Consider the following 24,440-nt stretch of genomic DNA (forward strand, 5'->3'; position numbering starts at 1 on the left):
CTCAGATTTCTTAAACTGGGAGTTGCTTCCCACCTAGAGAGCATTATAATTATGGATTCTGAATACCCACATCCCATTGGAATTCTCCAACAGCCATAAGGAAAGGCACAAAGACTTTGTTGAGTTTTACCAAAGCTTCAGCCAGGATAGCAAACACAGGATTTCCCTCACTCTGCTTGGATTTCAGTCAAGTATCTAGCATCTACTATGAAAGAGACCAGATAAATTCCTTTATGAACACAATTTAGCCAATTCAACACACACACTCAAAATGAGATACTCCTGGCTCTTCTACTTTTGAAACAAGTTGTGTTCCCAGCTCAGAAGCTGATGTTGTTTTCTCAAATGCATGAAGGTAAATTAAGCCCACTGCTACATGTTTAGGACCAAAATGCAAGCTAGATAATTTATCCTAAGGAGCTTGAGGATCATTGCTTCCTCATGCCCCTGACTTGACTCTGCTGCAGGAGAGCAAAGAATGCATTAAGAAGGGCTCTCCAATTACCATTATACAGCGTCCCAGGGTTCAAAACAGACCAAAAGGGGACAGAATCCGTCTCCTTGGTGGAAACTGTCAACAGGGTTGAACAAAGAGCCCTCTTGTCGTCGTCCTCCTCAGGGAGAAGAACGTTTTACCAGTGTGTGCTTTTTCAAAAACAAAACATTCTCCCTCTGGAAGGTAAGAGGACATTCTGCATCACGATGTAGAAATGCAGTGCATCTCAGAGATGGTAAACAACCCTTGCTTGCTCTACCTAGCCCTGAACTCTGACAAGAGGATTCTTTGGCAGCTTCCAAAGGAGAAGGATTCCCACCTTGCAATGTCTCATGCCTGTTAAGTGTGTGGGTGGATGTACAGGATGCCACCCTACATATTTACTCTAGTGGGGCTGATTCCCAGTAGACAGCAGAAGTAGCCAAATGGGTCTGGATGTCTTCTAGTGTGAGGACTTCCTAAGAAGAATATGCTGTGGAAATTACATTCCCACAGCCATCTGATGGGGGGTGGGGGGGGGTGGGGAGAACAACACCTTTCCCCCAAGGTGTTGAAACTAAGGAAATGAAACTATGTCAGAGATGTGACAGCCCTGTTCTCTGCACTGGCCCCGCCCCCTTGTGTCTGACATCAGATGCAGGGGAGGGGCCAATGCCCGGGGGGGGGGGGAGGAGAGTCCATCTCTCCCCAGCCAGTGTGAAACGGGAGAGAAGAGGGGCATGCTTCATGTTCCCAGCTGGTGAGCGCTTTGCTTGCTGAATGGGTGCAGGAGGAAACAAGGAGGCGCATCCTGGGTGAGGGGGCACCTTGGTGGGTTCCCAGGTTCTTGGGGCCTAGGGACAATTGTCCCCCCTTGCCCAATAGTCGCTACATCCTTAGCCGTACAAACATCTAAGGTATACCAACCCCTTTACTTGGGACAGACAGGATAAAGGCAGAAAGAGGGAAGAACGAGCTATGCAAAGGAGTTCCTCTTGGGAATAAAAGGAAGAATAAGGGCAAATACTGAACTGATTGTTGTGAAAAATGCTCAACTGCGAGCAGAGGTCACCATGACATGAAAGCACATTTTAAGAATCAAGAGGCACAATTGTGGCAATGGAGACCACAGTATCCAAATCTCAGGAACTCGTGGTACGCTTCCCTGGTGGCAATACATAGGTATGCCATGTCAGATATGTACAAGCCATGCCATCTTCTTCCACCAAACAAGCCAGAATGGATCAGGAACATCTCCATTTTAAAACATTTCTTTACCCGGATCTGGAGAGCAAAGCCCCTCCTTTGTCTAAAACAGCCACAGTGTATTGTGGCTGGGGATGATGGGAGTTGTAGTTCAACAGCAGCTGGAGAGCCAAGGTTGCCTACCCCTGGCCTAGGACCTAAGTTCACTTCTGCATACCCAGTTCTGGAAAAGGGAATGATCCCAATGCAGAATGCCTTGTTATCTCCAGAAGTAGTTCTAATTTTACATCTGCCACTCGACTAGCGCTGAGCTTCTGGTTATGCAGGGTGGGGGCACACAAATCCATTTGCCATGAGTAGGGGGCTACTACAGGCAAGGCAAATGGTGGCTGCCACAAATCCTCTGTCTTCATGACTACAGATCAAGACCTGGTAGGGTTTGGACTGTGCCTGCAGTATTGCTTAGGAACTAAAAGGCCTCCACTGTTTGGGGAAATGGGGTGGCCAGCGTCCATGTCCTCGCAAGCTCCTTGCTCCTAGCTATTCTATTTTGTTCCCCTCTCCTGCACATCAATATTCATGAACCTGCTTCCAGAGCTTGCCAGACAGAAGTTTCCTGCACTGGAGCACACAGTGAAGCGTGCAGGAAATGCCTCGGGAAACATCCTGTATGCCAAGACAGCCCCCACATTGAATGCAAGAACCCAGCTGTGTGGACTGAGTTGGATTTCACTAGACCAGCATGTGAGCATATCAGTCGGGTGGGCTGAAGGGATCCAGAGAAGAGTGAAGCATTGGTGCACCAAGACTATGGGGCCTGGGGAGTGCTTTTCTCTGAAATGAATTCCTGAAATGAAACCATAGGAGCAAGCCCTCCAACTCATCCTGTTCTTCCTGGGACCTTGACTAAAAGGTAGCAAGGCCAAGGTCAATTCAAAACTACTGTTCATGCACGTTCATACATGTCCTCTCCCTCTCTCTCTCTCTCTCTCTCACACACACACACACACCCCTCATCATAAAAGAATGGCATCCTATGTACATCTAAAATATTTGCCTGTTGCTTGAAAAAGAAGAATCAGAGACCGAAAAGCATCTTTAATTCCACCTAATTAAAATTAAGCCCATAACTTGCCCTATAACGGCAGGTTGCTTACCTGTAACTTGGGTTCTTCTAGTGGTCACCTGTGCTCTTACATGACTGGTCTTTGCACCTGTGCAGAGACCTCGGAGTTACCCAAGCTAATTCCCTCTCAGATTAGGTGGAAGCTCCTCCCCTTCTCCCCATGGTCACATGTCCTTCCTCCCTCCCTCAGTCCGTTGACATAGAGAGGGGAGGTTTGGCGGGTGTGTAAGAGCACAGATAACCACTAGAAGAACTCAAGTTACAGGTAAGCAACCTGCTGTTGCTTTTTCACACGATGCATAATCAACTTGTGGAATTCTCTGCCACAAGATGTGGTGACAGCCAACAACCTGGACAGCTTTAAGAGGGGTTTGGATAACTTCATGGAGGAGAGGTCTATCGTCGGCTACTAGTCGGAGGGCTATAGGCCACCTCCAGCCTCCAAGGCAGGATGCCTCTGAGTACCAGTTGAAGGGGAGTAATAGCAGGAGAGAGGGCATGCCCTCAACTCCTGCCTGTAGGCTTCCAGCAGCATCTGGTGGGCCACTGTGCGAAAACAGGATGCTGGACTAGATGGGCCTCCTTGGGCCTGATCCAGCAGGGCTGTTCTTATGTTCTTCGACGTGGTCTCCATGATTTATATGACTGGGCACAAAGCAAGCTGCACCCTGTGAACATCTTACCTGGAAGTGGGAGTTTATGTGAAGAGTGACTGTAGGATGGCTGTGCCAAAGGGGCTATCTTTTTAACGAAAGGCGGTATAAAAATGCAAAAATAAATAAATAAATAAAGGCCGAGTCTCTTCTACACCAAGGGCATAATGTTGAATAAAGTAATGTGGGGATGCCTAAGTAGCTCATGGAGCAAGCTGTATCATGAAGGCATTGTACCTTCTGTAAGGTTTCATCGGTCTTTTCGCCAAAAAGTGTGTTTCCATCAAATGGCAGTTCCTCTATGCGGGCATGGGTGTCATGTGCCAGCCCAGATGAGCGGAGCCAAGCATGGCGGTGGATCACTATGGAGGTGGCCGTGATCTTAGACGCACGCTCAACAGAGTGTCTAGAAGAAGAGAGCTCCTGTTTTACGGGCTGGGCCACTTTTTGAGAAAGGTTTTGGCAGGGTCCTTCTTATCTGGGGGAAGGTGGTCTAAGAAGGGCTCCAGACATTTCCACAAGAAGGGGTTGTATCAGGCGTTGTAAGCCTGGTAATCAGACAGCTTGAGGTGTAAGGCTGAAATAGAATAGAGGCACCTGCTGAATGAGTCCAACTTCCTGCCCACCTTGTCTGGAGGTGTGGAGTTTGAATGTTATCTTTAAAAAAAAATAAAAAATAGAGGGATCTACCACCACTGAATTAGGTGTGGGGTGACAATGCAAGAAGTTCCTCCCCTGGTCATCCTCTGTATGGACTCTGTAGAAGGTTTCCAGGCATTTGGTGGGTTGAGGTAATGTGGATGGTCATGACCAGCAGGTTTTGGCAATGTCCATTAGTATGGCATTCATGGGCAAGGAAATGGAGACACGTGTATCTGCCTTAATAAGACCGAACAGAGGGTTCTGGGAGCAAGGGGTTGTGAGCCCGAGGGCAGGACGGCCAGAGGAATGGTGGTATGCATGGAGGAGGAGGCTGCCTAAGAAGATTGGAGGGCTCGTTCCCAGAGCCATGAGCGCAGGTGAGAGGCTCGTCGTTTTCTTAGCCTGCTTTGTGAACTTAGCGCAGTGTGCACAGATCTTCACTCTGTGTGCCTATGACCACTGGAAGGGGAGGAGCTACCGCCTAATCTGAAAGATAAATTAGCTTGGATAACTCTGATGAGGTCTCTGTGCAGGCCCAAAGCCCAATCGTATAAAGCACAGAGACCATGTCGAAGAACTAATAGGATACTTTAAAAATAATCATCAAAGCGCTTAATTGGAGAAAGCTTCACAGGCGATCTAGGCAGCAGAGAACAAGTTTATATCCTTTTTCATGTGGCAGCCCATCAGGGATCATGTCCCCTCCTCCTCCTCTCCAGACCAAACATCCCTAATTCCTTCCACCATTCCTTAAAGGGCTTGTTTTCTAGAACTGTGCAAATACAGTACAATTCTACATCCTCTTCCAGACACCCAACCATCCTCAATGCACTCCACTGAACATGTTCAAGTCTGTCTGCATCCTCCTTGAAGTACAGAACTGGACAAATGGCTCCACATGAAGCCTGATTTGTGTGGGACTGTTACGTTTCATTCCTCGGAAGCTATGGTTCTATTAATGGCATCAATTTGCACGATCCTTTTCTTTGAATTTTATTCCAGGTCGGTTGACTGTAATCAGATAAAGGTAAAGCAAATACTGCCTTTGCTTTTTTGGAGCTGTCTCACATGGGTGACTCACGCTCAACTGGTGACTGACTTGCAATCCTGAGATCTTCTTCATATGTCACTGCCAAGCTAGTTATCTCCCATTCCATACCTTTGCATTTTATGCATCAAAGTGCATAGCTTTGCCTGCCTCTGCTGAATCTCATTGTTGGTTTTAGTCTCCTATTCTATTCTATCTGGGTCATTTTGGATTTTAATCCAGTCTTCTGTTAACTTTCTCTCCCAGACTTGGGCCACTACAAATATGATAAGGATTTCCTTTGCCCCTTCATTGATAAAAATGTCGGAAGAGCATGAAGCCCAGGACAGAGCCTTGCAGCATCCCACGTGAAAACCTCTCCTCAGTATGATGAAGAGTCCATTGGTGAACACCGTCCACGAATTAATTTTTTTAATGATTATCTGTTGAAATTATTGTGAATATTTGACCTCTTTGCTAACCAAAGCATCATGGGGAACTTTTCCCAATTCTTTGCTGATCATTTATGTACACAGAATTTCCACAATCCTCTAGCCCAACCACAAGAAGAGATAAGCTTAGTCTAGTAGGAATTATTCCCAACAAATCCACGCGGAGTTCTGTTCATCACTGCATTGTTGTCAAGATGTTTACAGACTTACTACTTTTTCATCTGTTCCAATATCTTCCCAGTTATCAAAGTCAGACTGGCTGATTTGTAGGTTCCCAGATTCTCCTTTCACCCCTTTTTGAAGATTGGGACAAGATTAGTCTGTCTCCAGTCTTATGGCACCTCACCCATTTCCAGGATTTCTCAAAGATGACAGACGGACCTCTCAAAGTATATCAGCACCCTAAAATGAAGTTCATCTGGCCCTGAATACTTCAACTCATTTAAGAAAGATAGGTATTTCCTGGCCAACACTCTTATCAAACGTGTCTTATCCACACCCTTATCCATTCTGACTACTCACTATGCATGCTGGTTTTGTGTGGCTGCACACAGTTCTCCTTTGGGAAGATAATGGAAACAAAATAGGAATTAAATAGTTCCAACTTCTCTGTCTTGTGTTAATATTTCACCATCCTTACTGAGCAACCGGTCAACTTTTTCCTTTCTTTTACTTACAGCTACATGACAAAAGTGCTCTCTGTTGCTCTTAGCATCCTTCTGCTTGTTCTAAGCATTAACTTTTCCAAAACAATACTTAAAAGGCTGAGGTTACTTGCGTGTAGGGATGTGCACAGAATGGGATTTGCATTCCGTTCTGAGCTTGGAATGGGATGCAAATCCCCAGAACGTCCTGTCGGAACAACTGGGCAAGGCAGTTGTTCTGTCGGAACGAGCTCATAATTTTTTGAGTGTTCTGAGCACCATTTGGGTTGGGCTCTTTCTGCCCTGCTTCCTGTTTTTGGCACTGGCTTCTGATCTCGCTTCTTGGTTGGCTTGTCATCAAACAAATCAAGCCAACCCACAAGCAAGGAGATTGGCACTGGCTTCCAACTGGCTGGCAAAAACAGGTAGCGAAGGGAAAACAGCCCACCAAAATGGCACTCAGAATGCTCTTACCTGGAACGGGGTCATTCTCTTCCGGGCTTGAAACAGGCCCTTCATTTGAAGGGTGTTCTCGGAGCACTTTGAACAGCAAGGCATGTCAGAAATTTGTTGGAGATTGAATGCTTAGTGGAGTTTATTTATTTATTTATTTATTTATTTATGCATTTTTATACCGCCTTTCGTTAAAAGATAGCCCCAAGGCGGTTTACAAAAGTTAAAAACATACAATAAAAACACAATATTCATTGTTGGGAGAGTTCATCTCCCAACAATATCAGAGCAGTGTTATGGTTCCAACCTTGAATGGGGCAACCAGGGTTGGACCCTGAGGGGAACGAGCCAAGTAAATTGCCATCACCACCGGCAGCTATCAAGGTGCAGGACCCATCCCTAGCACTGAGGATGAACCAGGTGGCTACGAGACCCAGAAATCCAAATTCAGACCTCCAGAGATGGCCATCCCCAAGGAAGATTCACTGGAGGGGAACATACCAGAAACTTCTTGCTCTTCAGTGCCTGCTCACTCATGCAGGGGACGCATGTGGCTAGAGGTGGCCTAGAGATGGCAGAGTGCTTCGCTCCAAGCCCAAGGCCTGCCCCTTTAAGGTTCCACACTCTGCAACTGAGGGCTGGAGCCTGGGAAAGGACCAAGAGATCAAAGGGGCTCAGTAGGAGCTGGGACTCTGTCCGATCAACTTGTTCCCTCAGAGCTCCTGCCTTGCCTTATGAGGTCTTGTGTGAGACCAGGACAGAATGAATAACTGAAGTACCCCATCACTATGGATTCTTGCCTCCTCCCAATGAGAATACTTCCTCCCTTTCCCTTGGTCTTTTACCCCATTATTTGGACTATATACTGGGGGAGAGCTGTGGCATTATTTATTTATTCGATTTCTATACCGTCCTTCCAAAAATGGCTCAAGGTGGTTTACACAGAGAAATAACAAACAAATAAGATGGAACCCTGTCCCCAAAGGACTCACAATCTAAAAAGAAACACAAGACAGACACCAGCAACAGTCACTGGAGGTACTGTGCTGGGGGTGGAGAGGGCCAGTTACTCTCCCCCTGCTAAATAAAGAGAATCACCACGTTAAAAGGTGCCTCTTTGCCCAGTTAGCAGGGGCATTAGGGGCCCTTGTTAAACTAAGCATACAAGATGAGTGGGCAAGTCAGGTGGGAGATGGTCACACTTTACCTCAAAGACACAAGCCCCTTGCCACCTTTAATAGGAGAGGAGAGCTGGTCTTGTGGAAACAAGCATGACCTGTCCCCTTAGCTAAGCAGGGTCTGCCCTGGTTGCATATGAATGGGAGACTACATGTGCGAGGTAAGAAGGTAAGAAAGAGCAGGAATTTTTTATGGGCAGTAGTAGAAGGTTTCCACTGTTTCTTACCATCTGCATATCTCAGTGCAAATGACAGATGATCCGCTTCTTTCCTAAGCCTGTGCACCAGAAAAGAATCTGAGAGAGGAGAGGAGATGGGTGGTGATCTCAAATAATAGCTGGCTAATGAAACCTAATGGCGCAGCGGGGAAATGACTTGACTAGCAAGTCAGAGGAGAAACACCTATATTGGACAGCAGCGATATAGGAAGAGGCTGAAAGGCATCATCTCATACTGCGCCGGAGATGACAATGATAAACCCCTCCTGTATTCTACCAAAGACAACCACCGGGCTCTGTGGTTGCCAGGAGTTGACACCGACTCAACGGCACACTTTAATGAACTAAGCCTAAATTTGAGGATTCCTGGTCACCGCTTGTAAAAGGTGCAGAAAATGACTACACTGTCCTTTATGTTAATCTCTACTGGGCAAGGCTTGGTTTGGTCATTCGTCAAGGGGTGGCAGCACCAGCGCAGAGTAAGGACCTAACAACATGCCTGTAGCCCACACAGAATTCTGCTGGGGGCTCCTCTTAGAAAAATACTTGGAAGCCAACAACATCAAACAACCTTAAACAAGCAAACAAGACAATAGTTTCCTGTGGCTTTATATTTGGAAGAGAACAAATGAACCACAAAAGAAGCACAAAGTCTTTTCTAAATGGGATGGAGGGCCACACAGACCACAAAGAAGGGCAAATGAGGTAGCCAGCATGATTGTGGGCAACGATAATTTCTATGGCACTTTCAGCATATTATATATGTACAAGTCCTACCTAATTTATCTTCACAGCAACTCAGTGAGGTAGAATTGGTTGAGAGAAAGAGAGCAGCTTGCCTATATACAAGACACATTTGAACCCGAGTCTCCAACAACCAAACCTCACCACACAGCAATACGAGGATCTGAGCAATAGATGCCTAATTCACACAAGCATGTATGTCAGAGTATTGCTAACATTGCATAGTTGGGGAAGATGATTGAGAGGGTGGTGGCCACCCAGCTCCAGGCAATCTTGGAGGGAACAGACTATCTGGACCCATTTCAAACCAGCTTTTGGGCAGGCTATAGGATTGAGACTATCTTGGTCGGCTTGATGGATGATCTCGAATTAGGTATTGACAGAGGGAGTGTGACTCTGCAGGTCCTTTTGGATCTCTCGGCAGCTTTTGATACCATCAACCATGGTATTCTTCTTGATTGTCTGTGGGGGTTTGGCTCTGTTGCCAGATTTGGCTTTTTTAAAGCCAAATTTTGGGTTACGGCCCATTTGACTCACAAGTATACCCCTGAGGTTCTGGCCACCCGAGCAGGAGGTGCTGTTTTGCAGTGGTTCCACTCCTATCTCTTGGGGAGATTCCAGATGGTGTTGTTTGGAGACTATTCCTCCTCTAAATGGGAGGCTGTGTATGACAACCCACAGGACTCCATACTGTCTCCTATGATTTTTAACATCTACATGAGAACGCTGGGGGAGATCAACAGGAAATTTGGTGCTGTGTGTGACTAGTATACTGACACACATCTATTTTTTCATGTCATCTTCACCAGGGAATGGTATAACTTCCCAAAATGCCTGTCTGCATGCGGTAATGGGCTGGATGAGGGAAAACAAATTGAGACTGAATCCAAGTAAGATGGAGCTACTTATTGCGAGAGGTCATAACTCAGGAGATGGGGTAACCTTCCTGTTCCGGAAGGGGTCATACTTTCTCAGAAGCAACAAGTACGTAGTCTGGGAGTATTTCTTGACCCAGGCCTGCCTCTGGTTTTTCAGGTTGAGGCAGTGGCCACGGGTGATTTTTATCAACTTAGGCTGATACGCCAGATACGGCCATTTTTGGAGGAGAACAGCCTAATACAGTGGTATACTTGCTGGTAACCTGCAGACTTGACTCCTGAAATTTGCTTTATGTCAGGCTGTCTTTGTACATAGTCTGAAACAGCAATTGGTACAAAATGCAGCAGCCAGGCTGGTCTCCGGGGCAACCTGAAGATACCATATTACTTCTATTTTAAACGCATTTCACTGGCTGCCCATATGTTTCCGAGCAAAAAATAAAGTGCTGGTGATTACCTATAAAGCCCAAAACGGCTTGGGCCCAGGATATTTAAGGGAGCACCTTCTCCTTCAGGACCCCCACCACATCTTGTGATCTTTGGCAGCGGTCTGCCTGTGGCTGTCCCCAACTCGTCTGGGGGTGACTCAGGGCCAGGCCTTCTCCATAGCTGTCCCGAGACTGTGGAACACATTCCCAGTTGCTGAAAGAGCTTCCCCATCTCTAGCAGGTTTTAAAAGAGCTCAAGACACATTGATTTCACCCAGCCTTTGACTAGCTGTCAGGTGGTTTTTATGGTTGTTCTGCTGTTCTAAATTGTTCTAACATTTAAAATAACTGCTTTAATTTGGGTTTAATTCTGGTTTTGTTGTTTGCTTTGTAATCTGCCATGAGACATTGGTATGGAAAAGTGATCGACAGACAGAGTGTTTGTACAGCACTTCCAAATATGGAAGAGAGGGAACCTTATCCGCCAGAAAAAGTATTCCAAAGCTATAGCACCATCACCACGAAAATTCCATCTCTAGTGTCCACGTCATATTTCTAGCAGCAACAGGGCAGAGAGCAGGGTCTGTGAAGCTCATCTTAGGGCCTGGGGCAGGTTCATTTGGGCAAAGGCAGTTCTTGGGGTAATCTGGTCAGAGGTTGTTAAGGGCTTCAGAACGAGCCCAGAAGCAAACAGGCAACTGATGCAATGAAACAGCATCAACAAGATATGCTGTGCTCACCAATCAGTATTTTGGCGACACATTTTGTACTAACTCCAGCTGCAGTTTCCAAACTGTCTAAAGACTGCCTTACATAGAAAGCATCGCTGTAGTCCACTCTGGATGTAAGTAGGGCATAAATAACTCGGGCGAGGTATGACCACCGTTTAAGAGCTAGACAAAGCCAGTAAAAGGCACACCCAGCTACTGACATCACCTGGATATCCAGGGGCAATTATTGGTTCAGGATTACCCCCAAACTGTGTACTTGCCACCTCAGGAAGAGTAGATCCCCATCTGGGAAAAGAGCTGGTTTTATGGCAGTGTGCCTTGGTTTGCATTTGGATAGGAGACCACACGTGAGTACTGTAAGATATTCCCCTGAGAGGAATGGGCCCTGGCTTAGTGGCAGAACATCCGCTTTGCACCTCCAGGGAGTTATACACACATGGCTTCGTGCTGCGGGGTAAATGTTGAGCGAAGCCACTTTGAGTCACACTCGCGGCATTGAGGGAAGCAGCCCCTCCCCTCTGCTCTCGGGTTTTGTTTTGATGCAAGTTCACATGTCTCAGTGTTTTCCTTCTAGTCAATGTGGGGGGCGGGGGGGGGAGAGATTACTAAAGAGCTACATCTGCATTTCTAAAGAGAGTATCCCTCTTATCATGCTAATGATCCTACATCAGTGCCTATTTGCTCTGGCAAAAAGTAGCTTAAAACCAGCATTATAAAAACCCAGAAATACATCGAGATAAGCCAGAATTTGCAAGACAAAGCCCAATTTGTGTGTGGAGTGGGTCCAAGGACCATGAAGGGACTTTGGGGTAAGTTTGGCTGGTGTGTGAACACACACACTCTCTTCCGGAGCAGATTCTGGGTAGAAGCCCTGTCTGTAAAGCCTCCTAGTAGAGCTGGGAGAGATTCCTGCCTGAAACCTTGGAGAACTGCTGCCAGTCAGTGTAGGCAATACTGAGCTAGATGGACCAAGGGTCGGACTCGGTAGGAGGCAGCTCCCCATGTTCCGATGTTCAGATAGATCCAATCACGAACAACATAGCTGCCTTGCCTGGATCAAGATGTCTGGATGTTCTATTCATCAAATAATGAACATGCATGTGTGAACTAGGCCACAGAGATTAACCTCAAGTCCCTTTTTGAGAGCCAATGAAGCTGATGATGGTGAAAGACTGCCCTGGAAGCATCAGATGCAGAGTTCTCTAATAGCTCACACAGCTTGGGCAAGTCCAAATAAATATACTAAAAGGCCATAAATAAAGTTGCCTGAGAGGGTTGTTTGCCTCCCCTCAAGATGGGACCCTCTGCCCCCCCCACTCCCACCCATACTGTTTAACTTGGCATGGGACAGCTGGATAATTTGTTTCCATTGCCATGAAGTCCTAATTAACTGAAATAAACCTTTTACACTAAGTGTGTTTGTTTAATAAACTGGCCCTTTCAGAGCCTTACCGAGAGCTGATTGATGAATTTGAGGGGAGTGGAAACACGCCGGCCGCTCGGACATTAAAGCTGCAGTGTCTGAGCAGACTGGCCCTGAAAAAGCTCCCTCTGTGTTTGTGAAATCCAAAATGACACATCAGATGTCTGGCTGGGGACGTGGACTTCAGCTTCACTGTTATGTACAAATATTTAGCATTTTGGGTTTCTCTCTCTCTCTCTCTCTCTCTCCCTTCCTCCCACCATATATTACCAAGCCTCCCGGCCTCTTGGATTTATTTAGTACAATTCAGTGCCGGTAATGCCATGTGGCCCTTTCAGCTTCCCACACCCTCCCTCTCTGGAGCACCGCATTGTGCAGAGATGATATTTGCTTATAGCTGGGAGAAAGGCTGCCGACAGGAGGGCCTTCCCAGAGCGCAATGCAGCTGGGCAGAGCCGGACCTAGCCTTCCTGTATATACAAGATGACATTTTGTGTGTGGTTAAAACATTCAAATCATACGCTTTGGGCATGATTTACATACGAAACATAAAGTTTGGCAGGTTATGTGAAATAGTCAGTTTACCAAATGGGTTCTGGAGCCATTGTTTGGGATTGAAAAGATCTGCAACTCTTTTTCAAAGAATGGAGTAATAGCAGGTCAAGAGGGGAGAAGAAGGGTGACCTGGGGAATAGCAGTGGGGTGGGATGTTTGGGAGAGATAACCAGATGTGTAGGCCATCAAAGCTTGGACTTCTTAAAGGCGAAGACCAAACCGCCACCCAGGTTCTGCTTGCATGCAGAACGTTCCAAGTTCCCTCTCTGGCATTTCCAAGTAGGCTGGGAAAGTCCTGCCTGTAATCTTGGAGCAGCTGCTGCCAGTCTGGGTAGACAATACAAAGCTGGGTGGACCAAGGCAGATTCCCATGTTCCTTTTTGATCCATAGACTAGTGTCGTGCAAAAACTACTACTACAACAAATATTTATATACAGTACTGCTTTTCATCAAAATTTCTCAAAGTGGTTTACGTAGAAAAATAAATAATAACCATCTGAAAATGTTCTCCAAAGTCTCTCCTTGGGGAAGAACAGCCTGAAACATTACCTGAATTTTGATTTCTCCTTGGGGAATAATCTGAAATAATCTTTGAATTTCAAATTTCCAGCTCTGCTATACGCTAGCTTTTAGGTTACAATGGAAACTGAAATTCTCAGAAAACAAATGCCGCAATGGATCCCAGATTTTGCCACCAGAAAGAATGAACGTTCCCCAGCTAATTCCTACTTCCAGAAAGCATGCCATGCATTCAAACCACAATGAAGTGCTAAACAAAATTCTCCTAATGCTTCCACAGTGGTTGACAAATTCTAGGATGAGACTGATGAAACTAGAGTGCGCTCCAGAGGAGTTGATAGGCATCAACCACCACCTCCTTCAGAACACCACCAAGCTCTTATACCAAGATCTGGAGAGTTTAATATCTATGTACAGTCATCAAACAAATAAAATATAAATGGGCACGGATGTGAAAGACATCTATCATAATTAAATTAGATGATTCATTGCAAAAAGAGTTTAAGAAAAGATTGCAACAGAAAGATCATGACAATACAATAAGTTTTTGCATGTGAGCTTTTCAAAAGAAAATGCTTTGCTTCAAACTTTCAGGGTGAACATTCACAGTAGGTTCAACAGAAGTCTTGCAGATTTTGATAAGACTTCCAGAAAATGTGTGAGTAGTATTCTACCCCAATTCAGCTATTTGCAAATTGCTGCATGAGCAGCAATATATTTCTGCAGGGAAGGTTAAAAGCCCTCTGTGTTAGGGAGGCTCCTAAGATGTAAGCATAGGCCTCAATGGTGGAGGCAACGTTCTCTGCTTCTTAGTGCTGTGTTCTGTTTTGGCGGTGTTTTTTTTAAAGTTGATAACCCACTAAAAAAAGCTATCAACATTTTTTCCACAATGTTACTTGGCTGTACAAAATGTATTGCACACAGTGGGGTGCAAGTATACGCAACCCTCTCCCCATGCCAAAACACATCTTTGTGTTGACTCATCCTTTCAAACTCTGCTCACCAGCTTTAAAGAGAATGAAATCCCAGTTATTCTGCTCCCAAGATGCCCATCTCCCTTTATTTTAAAGAAGACAATTCAACATGTTCCAGTATAAAACCACTGCATCTGGTGCCTAGGCGACTTTTACTGACCACCTTGCTGAGCTGAAAAGGACAATCCACCAACTGGAATAAGGAAATTTGGTCTTCTTCAGATGAATGTGGTCCTTCCCCAAGGGAGACAAATAATTTTATATCACTCCACACAGTTTTTAACAGAATGAAGGCAGGTTCCCATGGGAAAAACAGAACTATTCATCTTTTATTTCCCCGCCCAACACTGTAAGTAGAGTTTCAAATTGATGTGCTTTAAGACAACTTGAGATGGATCTATTTCCCTTTGCTTACATATGCAAAAGTACTTGCATTTTAAGTATCCAAACATTATGTAACTCATTTGACAGTAGCCATAATTTGCCCATATCTAGACTACATGAGTAGCACAGACTATGGCCTTGTGCCCTCGGGTTCTGTTGTCCATTCTCTATTAATAAGGCAATATATTGTACTCGACTGCACTACTGTGATTCTACAGTTTGGAAGCTCCAAAGGATAACAACAATAAATTTGATTATATGCACACCCCACCTTTCTTCCATCATGGAGCTCGAGGCAGTTTGCATAGGGCTCCCAGGTGGTTCCCAACCAGGCACTGAGCAGATCGAGACCTACTTAGCTTCTGCAAGCTTCATGAATTCTAGGACTCCAGGCCAGACCCTGGGATGAGTCTAGATAGTATTCAAACGACATCAATCACCAAAGGTCCCCAATAACTCTCAACTGTACCCCAAGGAACATGAGCATTGTAGCCTTGCCAGTGATAGCTTAATCACTTTATGAATGGAGATTTGGCAGCACAGGCTTTAAGTCAGCATGATGCTGTGAAGAAAGCTTGCATTTATATTGAATGCAGTAGTGGCCAGAACGGACATATGGATGCACACTTCCCTGCCCAACTTCACTTGCAGACATCAATGCCATTCACGATCACATGCTGCTTGACCCCCTTCAGATTTGAGCTCCTGGGACTCTGTCGCATGTATTCACAGACATGCTTTCCAGCGATGGCTTTCAATTAATTTGGCTTGGGGAGAAAAAGGAACAAAACCCATTGGGGGAAACGAAGGCTGTTCACTAGTCATGCAGTCTTTTATTTTGTTTAATTTTGTTCATACTCAACCACTCATTAAGCAGTGACCAATCATTAACCACCACCACCAATGACCCTTGACTCAAAGAGAAGCAAGACCTGAATGGCCATGGAGAAAGACTTCTCTATTGTTGTTCTTCAGGGTGGTCCCTTTAGGATTGGTACAGGACCTCATGGCAGGGGAAAGTTGGCCTTATGGTCTGATGAACATCCCTGCCAGTATTCAACACTCTCTTTAATGCACACATACCTTAAGAGAGAGAGAGAGAGAGAGAGAGAGACTCTTAAATGGTCACATCCATTTGTGGCACTGAGAGTCTTGACGAAGCAGTTTTTAAACTGGACTGAGACTCAAATTTACAGGAAAAACTAGATTTATTAAGAAGTGCAGTAAAGATTCACGTTTCTATAGCAACCAAAGCAGTAAAAGGTCTCCCAGTCCAATCTCAACACACTAAAGCTGAAGAAAATAAAGCAGGAGGGTTAGGGTGAGCGGAGAAACCACCTACACATGTCCATTTCCTAGATGTGAGCCAAAGCTCCAAGTTGAGAGGTGGCTTTGCTCTGAGAGGTACAGTATGAAAATGCAATAACCGTGCTATGATTGTGTTGTGTTCCATCTTGCAATCCTTTATGGTTTGTTGTTTAGAAGTTGTTCCAGTGGGGATCTTGTAGAAAGTGTGTGTGTGGGGGGGTGGAGTCGGAAAGGGAGGGAAAGAGGAGGAGTAAATGGAGGAGTTGTTTCGGAAGAAACCTTTAGTTAACTCCATGTAAGACTACTTTGTGTCTAGGTGGGAAGCAGCTAAAAAACATATTTGCATTAGTAGCCTGCTCTGTCTCAAAGGCTCAGGGGCTGGTGAGGACATAGCTACTGATTAAAATAATCTCGGCACATCACAAATGCAGACAGCACTGGGGACGCATTTCAGGTGGAAGCTTCTACATCAGTCCTTGGCCAGTGATTAGAGTCATTCTCTTCTCCTCTAGAACCCTAAAAAAAAGTAAGGAATGGGTACAAATTCTCTTATGCCTCTGGACAACTTGAGGCCCCCAAACACTAGACTTGGAACAAAGATTTAACTAATGTCTAAGGCTTTGGACCAGTCTTCTCTACTATGAGCACAATTAAATAAGAAATATTGTTCAATATGGTAGACGTATGAACATTCAGACACGGTAAGTTCAGCCGTCAATATTAAAAAGGCAGACTGCTGAAAGATGTGCGGTAAAGCTGTCAGAGCCCCCTGCTCACGAGTTCTCTCTCTGACTCTGATCACTCTGCTCAGAAGCAGAGGATGGTGCAGGAGAATTTTATTATTTCAACTGCCTGTTGAGCAAATGACACTTTGTCATGGATCCTATCTGGAGATGGGCAGGCAAAAAAGGCATCCGAAATTGCCACCTGTCACAGGGAGGACTTGCGGTTTCCTTGAGAAATATTCAGCAGGGAAGCTACAATGCGCTTGGTACACCAGCTCACTTAACTTGCTGTTGACATTCAAGGTTAACTGTGTCTGCTGTGCTCCTCTAAGGAATTGACTCCCACCTGTTTCCTCTGCTGTGCAACATCCCGAGTCCCTTGCATCTCCGAAAGCATCTCTCCATGCTTAAGTAGCATGTTGACAACCAAATTACTGTAGCATACCTAAATTTTCAACTGCCCACTGCTCAGTTTGGAGATCCAGGATGCTCAGCCAGGTGTGAAAACTAGCAAGGATTTAAACCAGACATGCAACCATATCAAAGAATAGTGCAGCCTACACCAGAGTTGGTCTCTCCTCCAGATGCTCCATTCCAGAAATAGCTCAGTGGTCGAATGCATGGCTGGGGGTGAGGGGTGGGGGTGGCCATAGCTCAGTGTTGCAGCACAAGCTTTTAATGCAGAAGGCCCCAATCAGGGGTGTGCACAACAAAACCGGTTTGCCCGGTCTGTTCGAACTGGGCTCAAACTGAAATGGGCATGTTTGATTTTGGCACCTCGAATGAGGGGCCCTGCTTGGCTCGAACTCAAGCCAGTTTGGACTCTGTTCAGGGGTGATAACATTTTTACCGCCTCCGAGGTGAACTCTCTGAGTTCACAGCAGCCATTTTGGAGGCCGCCACATGTGCACACGGGCCATTTGTGTGGCTGGGACCGCGGGTTCAGCTCGACCTCAAGCCAAACCATTTTGGGGAGAAGAGCCATTTTGTGGCTCATTTGCTTAAACAACAAAAAAACCGAGCGTGATTTATCGTGAGGAATTTGAGGCTTGTGGGGGCATCACTTGACAGAGGAAGGCCTCTGTCATGGTAGGGCACTTTATTTGGCCTGTTTTAACTTCCTTTGCCATTTTTCAGTACTATTTTTGAAGTCTGGGAAACCCTAACCCTTGTGATCAATCCCATTGACTCCAATACTTCATTATCCACAGTTGCTTTACATGTGGTAATCTGTGGGAACAGAACCCCTGCAGATAATAAGGTCTACCTGTATGCCTTCAAAATCCAAGGCACTGCCGCTTACTTGCACATATGCCACACCAACATCTATGCATGATAAAGAACATGCCTATAGCATACCTTGACACATTTTCTTTTGATCTAGGAGCCAGCCCGAAAATATAGAAGCCAAACACTTGACAAAATGTCTGGACTTCGTGATGGACATCATGGAGGGGCAGAGTCAATGGGCTTCTCTTTATCCCCTTTGCAAGTAACATATTGAGGACAGAAAAAGGGCTGTCTAAGGCAAATAAAGATTTTGTTAAACAACCACTAGTTTAGATGCCATAGTTAAACGTGTAGGCACACCACGGCTCCCTGGCACCTGGGATCTGTTAAGCCCTGGTCTACAGAACACCTACAGATAGAAAGGCCAGCCCATAGGTACATAACTGGAGTTACTGAAAAGTGCAGATGCACATTACTCCTACTTGCTGTAGAAAAGACCCAATTCTGCCAGGAGCTGAGCCATCCTGACGAAGCACATCCTTAACTTATAGTGATCTCATTAGGGTCAGGCATTCATTTCACACCTCTGGAAGCCACGGTTTTAGAAACAGGACGCACGACGCAGCAAAAAAGCCAGGGCTGACTAATGCAGTGCACGTCATTCCTCTGACAATGTCCCGGAGCCTGCCGATGGAGCAGTGCTGCCAAGGGGGCATGGAGAAGGGGGTTGTTTTCAGAACTGCTGCGTCCCGGCAGCCCTGGCTGACGTTCCAAAAAGTAGCAATTACCAAGTGCCCTGAAGCAAGCAGACAGATCGTTCTAAATTTAAAAACCTTATCACTGATTTAGAAGCCTAATCTCCAGCAGGCAGCATTTCAGCAAGGACAGCTAGTTAGCAAGATAATGGGGCAGGGGGAGGGGGAGGGAGCCCCACGCACAGGTGTGTCTGCACAGTCGGCCCTGTACCTGGTGTGTTAGGCACAGCGGAACTCAGGGTCTATCGGGGTCGCGAGGCATGCCTGTGCTGCACTGTCCGGGGACAACGCTGCCCGTGCCATCTTGTAACCTTCCGCCACAGGTTCATATTTCCCATATGGCAAGAGACGGCCCAGAGCAAGAAGCTGCAGAACAATGTGGATAGATTATAACAGAGATAACTCTATTTCTGTTATGTCTGTGCTCTTGATTGTAAGGACCAGTGGCAGCGTCCATCAACCCTTAGTGTAGCTCCCGGATTACCTGTTTATTGGGCCTGTGTGAAGTGTTGGCCAAAGCGGAAAACTCTGCACAGTGCCTCCAGGCACCACGCCAGGGTGACCGTTCCCACCGTGCCGTGCCGTGATTTGCCCAGCGCTGGGGGGGGAGGGGCTACTTTAAGGGAAACCGAGGCCTCTTGAGCCCCTGCACCATCTTGGAAAGTTGTGCACACAGGGTTCGGAAGTGTAGCCCATCCCAGCGCTTTCCTGAGGGCTCCGTCTCTCTTAAGGTCCCCAACCCCAGCACTGAGAAAAGTGCAGTACTGTGTGGAGGGCAGCACAGTGGGAAACGGCTCTCACGCTGACAGTGTGAGACAGTGAAAAATAGTGGAAATAACTGCATTATATGCTTTTGCTGTTCAGTCAGCCCCTTCTTTGTCTCCTCCTCCCCAAAAGTGTATTAATGCATGATCCATGGTATTTACAACATTAAAAAAAACTAGTACTCTGTACAGAAAACATCTACTACATTTCCAAAAAAATTCATTATAGAATTTGGAGCAGCAAATAGATATCCTCCTGCAATGTCAAAATGAAAATATGACACATCCAGATTCTTGTGAAATATTGTACACCCATACTTTTCTGATAGGACCACCTTAGGTGGCGCAGCGGGGAAATGCTTGACTAACAAGCAGAAGGTTGTCAGTTCAAATCCCTGCTGGTAGGTTTCCCAGACTATGGGAAACACCTATGTGGGGCAGCAGCGATATAGGAAGATGCTGAAAGGCATCATCTCAGACTGTGCAGGAGGAGGCAGTGGTCAACCCCTCCTGGATTCTACCAAAGAAAACCACAGGGCTCTGTGGGTGCCAGGAGTTGGAACTGACTTTATGGCACACTTTACCTTATACCTTTCTGATAACTGGTAAGGGCTGTGGCATTTAAATGTTCTCACCCTGTTCATTTAAATGTTCCCACCCTGTTCTCAAAGCATCACAGCAGACATGTTAAAACCAAACTGGGTGGCGGGGAGCCATGAAGAGGAGGGGAGAGCTGGTCTTGTGGTAGGTAGCATGACTTGTCCCCTTAGCTAAGCAGGGTCCACCCTGGTTACATACGAATGGGAGACTAGAAGTGTGAGCTCTGTAAGATATTCCCCTCAGGGGATGGAGCCGCTCTGGGAAGAGCATCTAGGTTCCAAGTTCCCTCCCTGGCAGCATCTCCAAGGTAGGGCTGAGAGAGACTCCTGCCTGCAAGCTTGGAGAAGCCGCTGCCAGTCTGTGTAGATGGTACTGAGCTAGATGGACCGAGGGTCTGACTCGGTATATGGCAGCTTCCTATGTTCTTGTGAAGCAGTAGCTACGTGAAACAATCTTTTTATGGGCTTCAGCCACGGCCTCCCCCAACACCCCCTTGCTCATTACCAAGTATCATCACAAACAAGCAAGTTCATATTCTATCAGATAATACTGTGATCATAGGAAGGGAACTCCATGGCTGTGGAGCAATTACCAAGAACATCTCTCCGCATGTCCTTTCTGTTCAAACAAAATGAAGGGTTTGTAATATCCATTCAATAGCCAACGGAAAGCATGGAAATTTGCCACTGATTAAAAGCCACGTAAGCTTGATCAACCAGAATCACAGCACAAGATTGTTAGATGACTCTCCTTTAGAAGACCCGTTCGTGGTCATCTGTTAAACGGTACCACTAAAGCTGCCAAAGCTCTAACCACCTTATTTAGTGCTGGGATATGAAATATAGGCGCTCAATAGGCCATCCATAAACAATCCTGTTGAGAGAACTGCCACCCAAAGATGACATTCCTGTGGTATCCCAGACTGTAACTACCCTTGCATTAGTTGGTTATCAATGGCAATGGCTCTCAGAACACAACTTCTAAAACTGATGCATTAATTGGTTTTCACAGTGGTATCCACTGCGACGGATTTTGCTCAGTCCCTTCTCCTAGTGCATCAGAAATGAAACAATGGTCTGAGTTACAGCAAAACAGAGAGTTTCATCTCAGACAACTTATGCTCTTTGGCTACAACTACAGGTGAAACTCGGAAAATTAGAATATCGTGCAAAAGTCCATTAATTTCAGTAATGCAAATTAAAAGGTGAAACTGATATATGAGACAGACGCATTACATGCAAAGCGAGATAAGTCAAGGCTTAATTTGTTATAATTGTGATGATCATGGCGTACAGCTCATGAAAACCCCAAATCCACAATCCCAGAAAATTAGAATATTACATGGAACCAAGAAGACAAGGATTTTAGAATAGAACAATATCGGACCTCTGAAAAGTATACAGTGTACTGTGCTTGACTGGCCAGCAAACTCGCCTGACCTGACCCCATAGAGATCTATGGGGCATTGCCAAGAGAAGGATGAGAGACATGAGACCAAACAATGCAGAAGAGCTGAAGGCCGCTAATGAAGCATCCTGGTCTTCCATAATACCTCATCAGTGCCACAGGCTGATAGCATCCATGCCACGCCGCATTGAGGCAGTAATTGCTGCAAAAGGGGCCCAAACCAAGTACTGAATACATATGCATGCTTATACTTCTCAGAGGTCCGATATTGTTCTATTCTTCAATCCTTGTCTTCTTGGTTCCATGTAATATTCTAATTTTCTGAGATTGTGGATTTGGGGTTTTCATGAGCTGTACGCCATGATCATCACAATTATAACAAATTAAGGCTTGACTTATCTCACTTTGCATGTAATGCGTCTGTCTCATATATCAGTTTCACCTTTTAATTTGCATTACTGAAATTAATGGACTTTTGCACGATATTCTAATTTTCTGAGTTTCACCTGTATTTAACATCTCTCTCTCTCTCTCTCTCTGACATACCCATCGCTAATCCCATGCATGGCAGCTCTGGTGAGAGTTTGCGAGGGAGGGGAGGAGGAAAGCAGCAGCGGCTACAGGGAACATAAGGCCAACAGACAGGCCAGTGAATGGACAGGCAGGCGGGCATGCAGAGAAAGCAGCAGCAGCAGCAGCAGGGTGGGGGGGAGAGAAAGTGGCGGGGGCAGGGGGAAGAGAAAGCAGAGGCAGTAGGGGGGAGAAAGCAGCGGGGGCCGGGGGGAACTAGAGGCACAGATGCTCTACGCCTGGCCCAGCTAATTTGTAAGTAAATCTCATTGAAATCACAAACAGAAAAATGATGAAAGTCTTACTTTGATGGGTACAAGTCCTTTTTGTCCGCTGATCCAAGGCTCTGCAAAAATAAAGAGAGAGACACATCCTTAAGTCTTACTTTCTGCCTAAGTACATGCAACACATGAGACAAAGGTTAACTGTAAGGTAACAGCTGCAGGTGAGACTGATAGCTTTGTACATAAGAACATAAGAACAGTCCTGCTGAATCAGGCGCCCAAGGCCCATCTAGTCCAGCATCCTGTTTTGCACAGTGGCCCACCAGATGCCGCTGGAAGCCACAGGCAGGAGTTGAGGGCATGCCCTCTTTCCTGCTGTTACTCCCCTGCAACTGGTACTCAGAGGCATCCTGCCTTTGAGGCTGGAGGTGGCCCACAGCCCTCCGACTAGGTAGCTTCTACCTTTGGTTATTGGGTCCGAACCATTCATTTGTCAGACATAAATTAGAGCCACTTCAGTCCTGCAATACTGGTGAAGAGGGGCATTAGAGTGCAATGCCCACCGTTAATGGAAACCTATATTTTTCCATGGGGGTGCTTACCTGTTACAAAATGAAAGATTTCTCCAGTATTTAACACTGAATCCATATTCCTGACATATGCAACATACACGTGCCAACTGTGTGGCAATACCTGCTGGTCTAGAGAGCTAACCGGTGACTAGCAAGATGAACAATCCAAAAAAGATTGGTGCAGACACAGCTCAGGGGTAAAGGATCTGGTCTGAGTGCAGGAAGTCCCAGGTGCAATCTCTGGCATCTCCAGGTAGGGCTACAAGAAACCCTTGTTGCAAATTCTGGAGAACCCACTGCCAAGTCAGGGCAGTCAATACCTTATTAGATGGTCTGACAGTCTGACTTGGTATAAGGAAGGTTTTCCCCGCCCTCTTTTTTGATAGGAATTGTTGCACACCAACCAGAGGAGAAGCTGTAGCTCAGGGCTAGAGCATGCATTTTATATGGACAATGTCCCAAGTTCCCTCTGGCATCTCCAGTGGACAAAAAGCATTTCAGAAAGCAAGTGTTGGGAATGAAATCAAATGGAGAGCTCAGGTTTGGATGGATAAATAGGCAGTTTCAGTATATTTCAACTTAGATAGACAGACAGACAGACGGCTCCCTGTCCCCAAAGGGCTCGCAATCGAGAAAAACAACACACATAAAAACCACCGGCAAGAGCCACCGTCCTGGGACTGGAGAAGGATAGTTGCTTTCCCCCTGCTAAATAAAGAGGAACGCCACTTTTAAAAGGGGCCTCTTTGCTCAGTTAGCAGCATTTAGGGCAACAGTATTAACTCAGCCATGGAGGAAACGGCATTTTGGACAAGCCCTTCGCCTCAGCCATTCCTAAGAATCAGACCTATATGTCACAGCTGGCACAAGCGAAACCCTGACAGGCAAAGCCTCCTGTTTAGCACTGGAGAGTCCGCTTGCATCGTTGCCCCTCAGCTGCAGCTATCCTGTGGCAAATGGGCACCAATACTCATGCCAGGCAAGTCATAATTTTCCATAAATTCCACTTCAAGCATTTCTCAAAGCACTGAGATGGGGGTGGGGGACAGACTGGGTGGAGGTTGCCAACTTCACAACCATAAAAGCACACAGGGCTGCGAGGAACAAATCAGGTTGATATACTCAGTCACTAGCTAAATGAATGCACCTTCTCCAAACTAAAGCACTGGTCAGCAGCCGCCTCCGTGACAAGCAACCCAGCCTAGCAGTGAGGGGGTGAACAGTTTCCCATGAGCTCATCTACCCAAACTGGAACTCATCCATCATCCTTTTGCTGACAGATGTCATAATTCTGGAGAAACTCAAACCTTTGACAGAATTCTCCACTGCCGGTCAAAGCATGTGGCATTTCCAGACTCAAAACCCAGCTGGGAGTCTAGAAAACAAACAAAAAACAAAACAAAACACGACAGGCTGAATTCCTCAATTAATCTGCATGCCCATTGACCACCCGTTTGCAAAGAAGTCAGGCTTTGTTGTGGATTCAGCTGCCACCAATCCCCACTAGGTTGTGAGAATGCACTGGATGGTGGAGCCATCTGCACACTTTTTAGGCAGGCCAGAGTGAGATGGCC

The 24,440-nt window shown here is 46.0% G+C and overlaps 1 protein-coding gene across 9 annotated transcripts in view; it reads right to left on the reverse strand.

The window, feature by feature from the left end:
* LOC128336613 (ankyrin repeat and fibronectin type-III domain-containing protein 1-like) overlaps window positions 1-24,440 on the reverse strand; it is a 427,021-nt gene that overhangs the window by 122,130 nt on the left and 280,451 nt on the right. For all 9 annotated transcript variants that reach the window (XR_008312016.1, XM_053276530.1, XM_053276526.1 and 6 more), the window contains one exon: window positions 22,376-22,416. Coding sequence is in view for 6 of the 9 variants with exons in the window: in XM_053276530.1 (XP_053132505.1) it covers window positions 22,376-22,416 (41 nt within the window). In the remaining 3 variants the exon portion in view is untranslated. The remainder of the gene's footprint in view (window positions 1-22,375; window positions 22,417-24,440) is intronic.

Source organism: Hemicordylus capensis, chromosome 13 (genome assembly GCF_027244095.1).
Source record: "Hemicordylus capensis ecotype Gifberg chromosome 13, rHemCap1.1.pri, whole genome shotgun sequence".
Taxonomy (NCBI): domain Eukaryota; kingdom Metazoa; phylum Chordata; class Lepidosauria; order Squamata; family Cordylidae; genus Hemicordylus; species Hemicordylus capensis.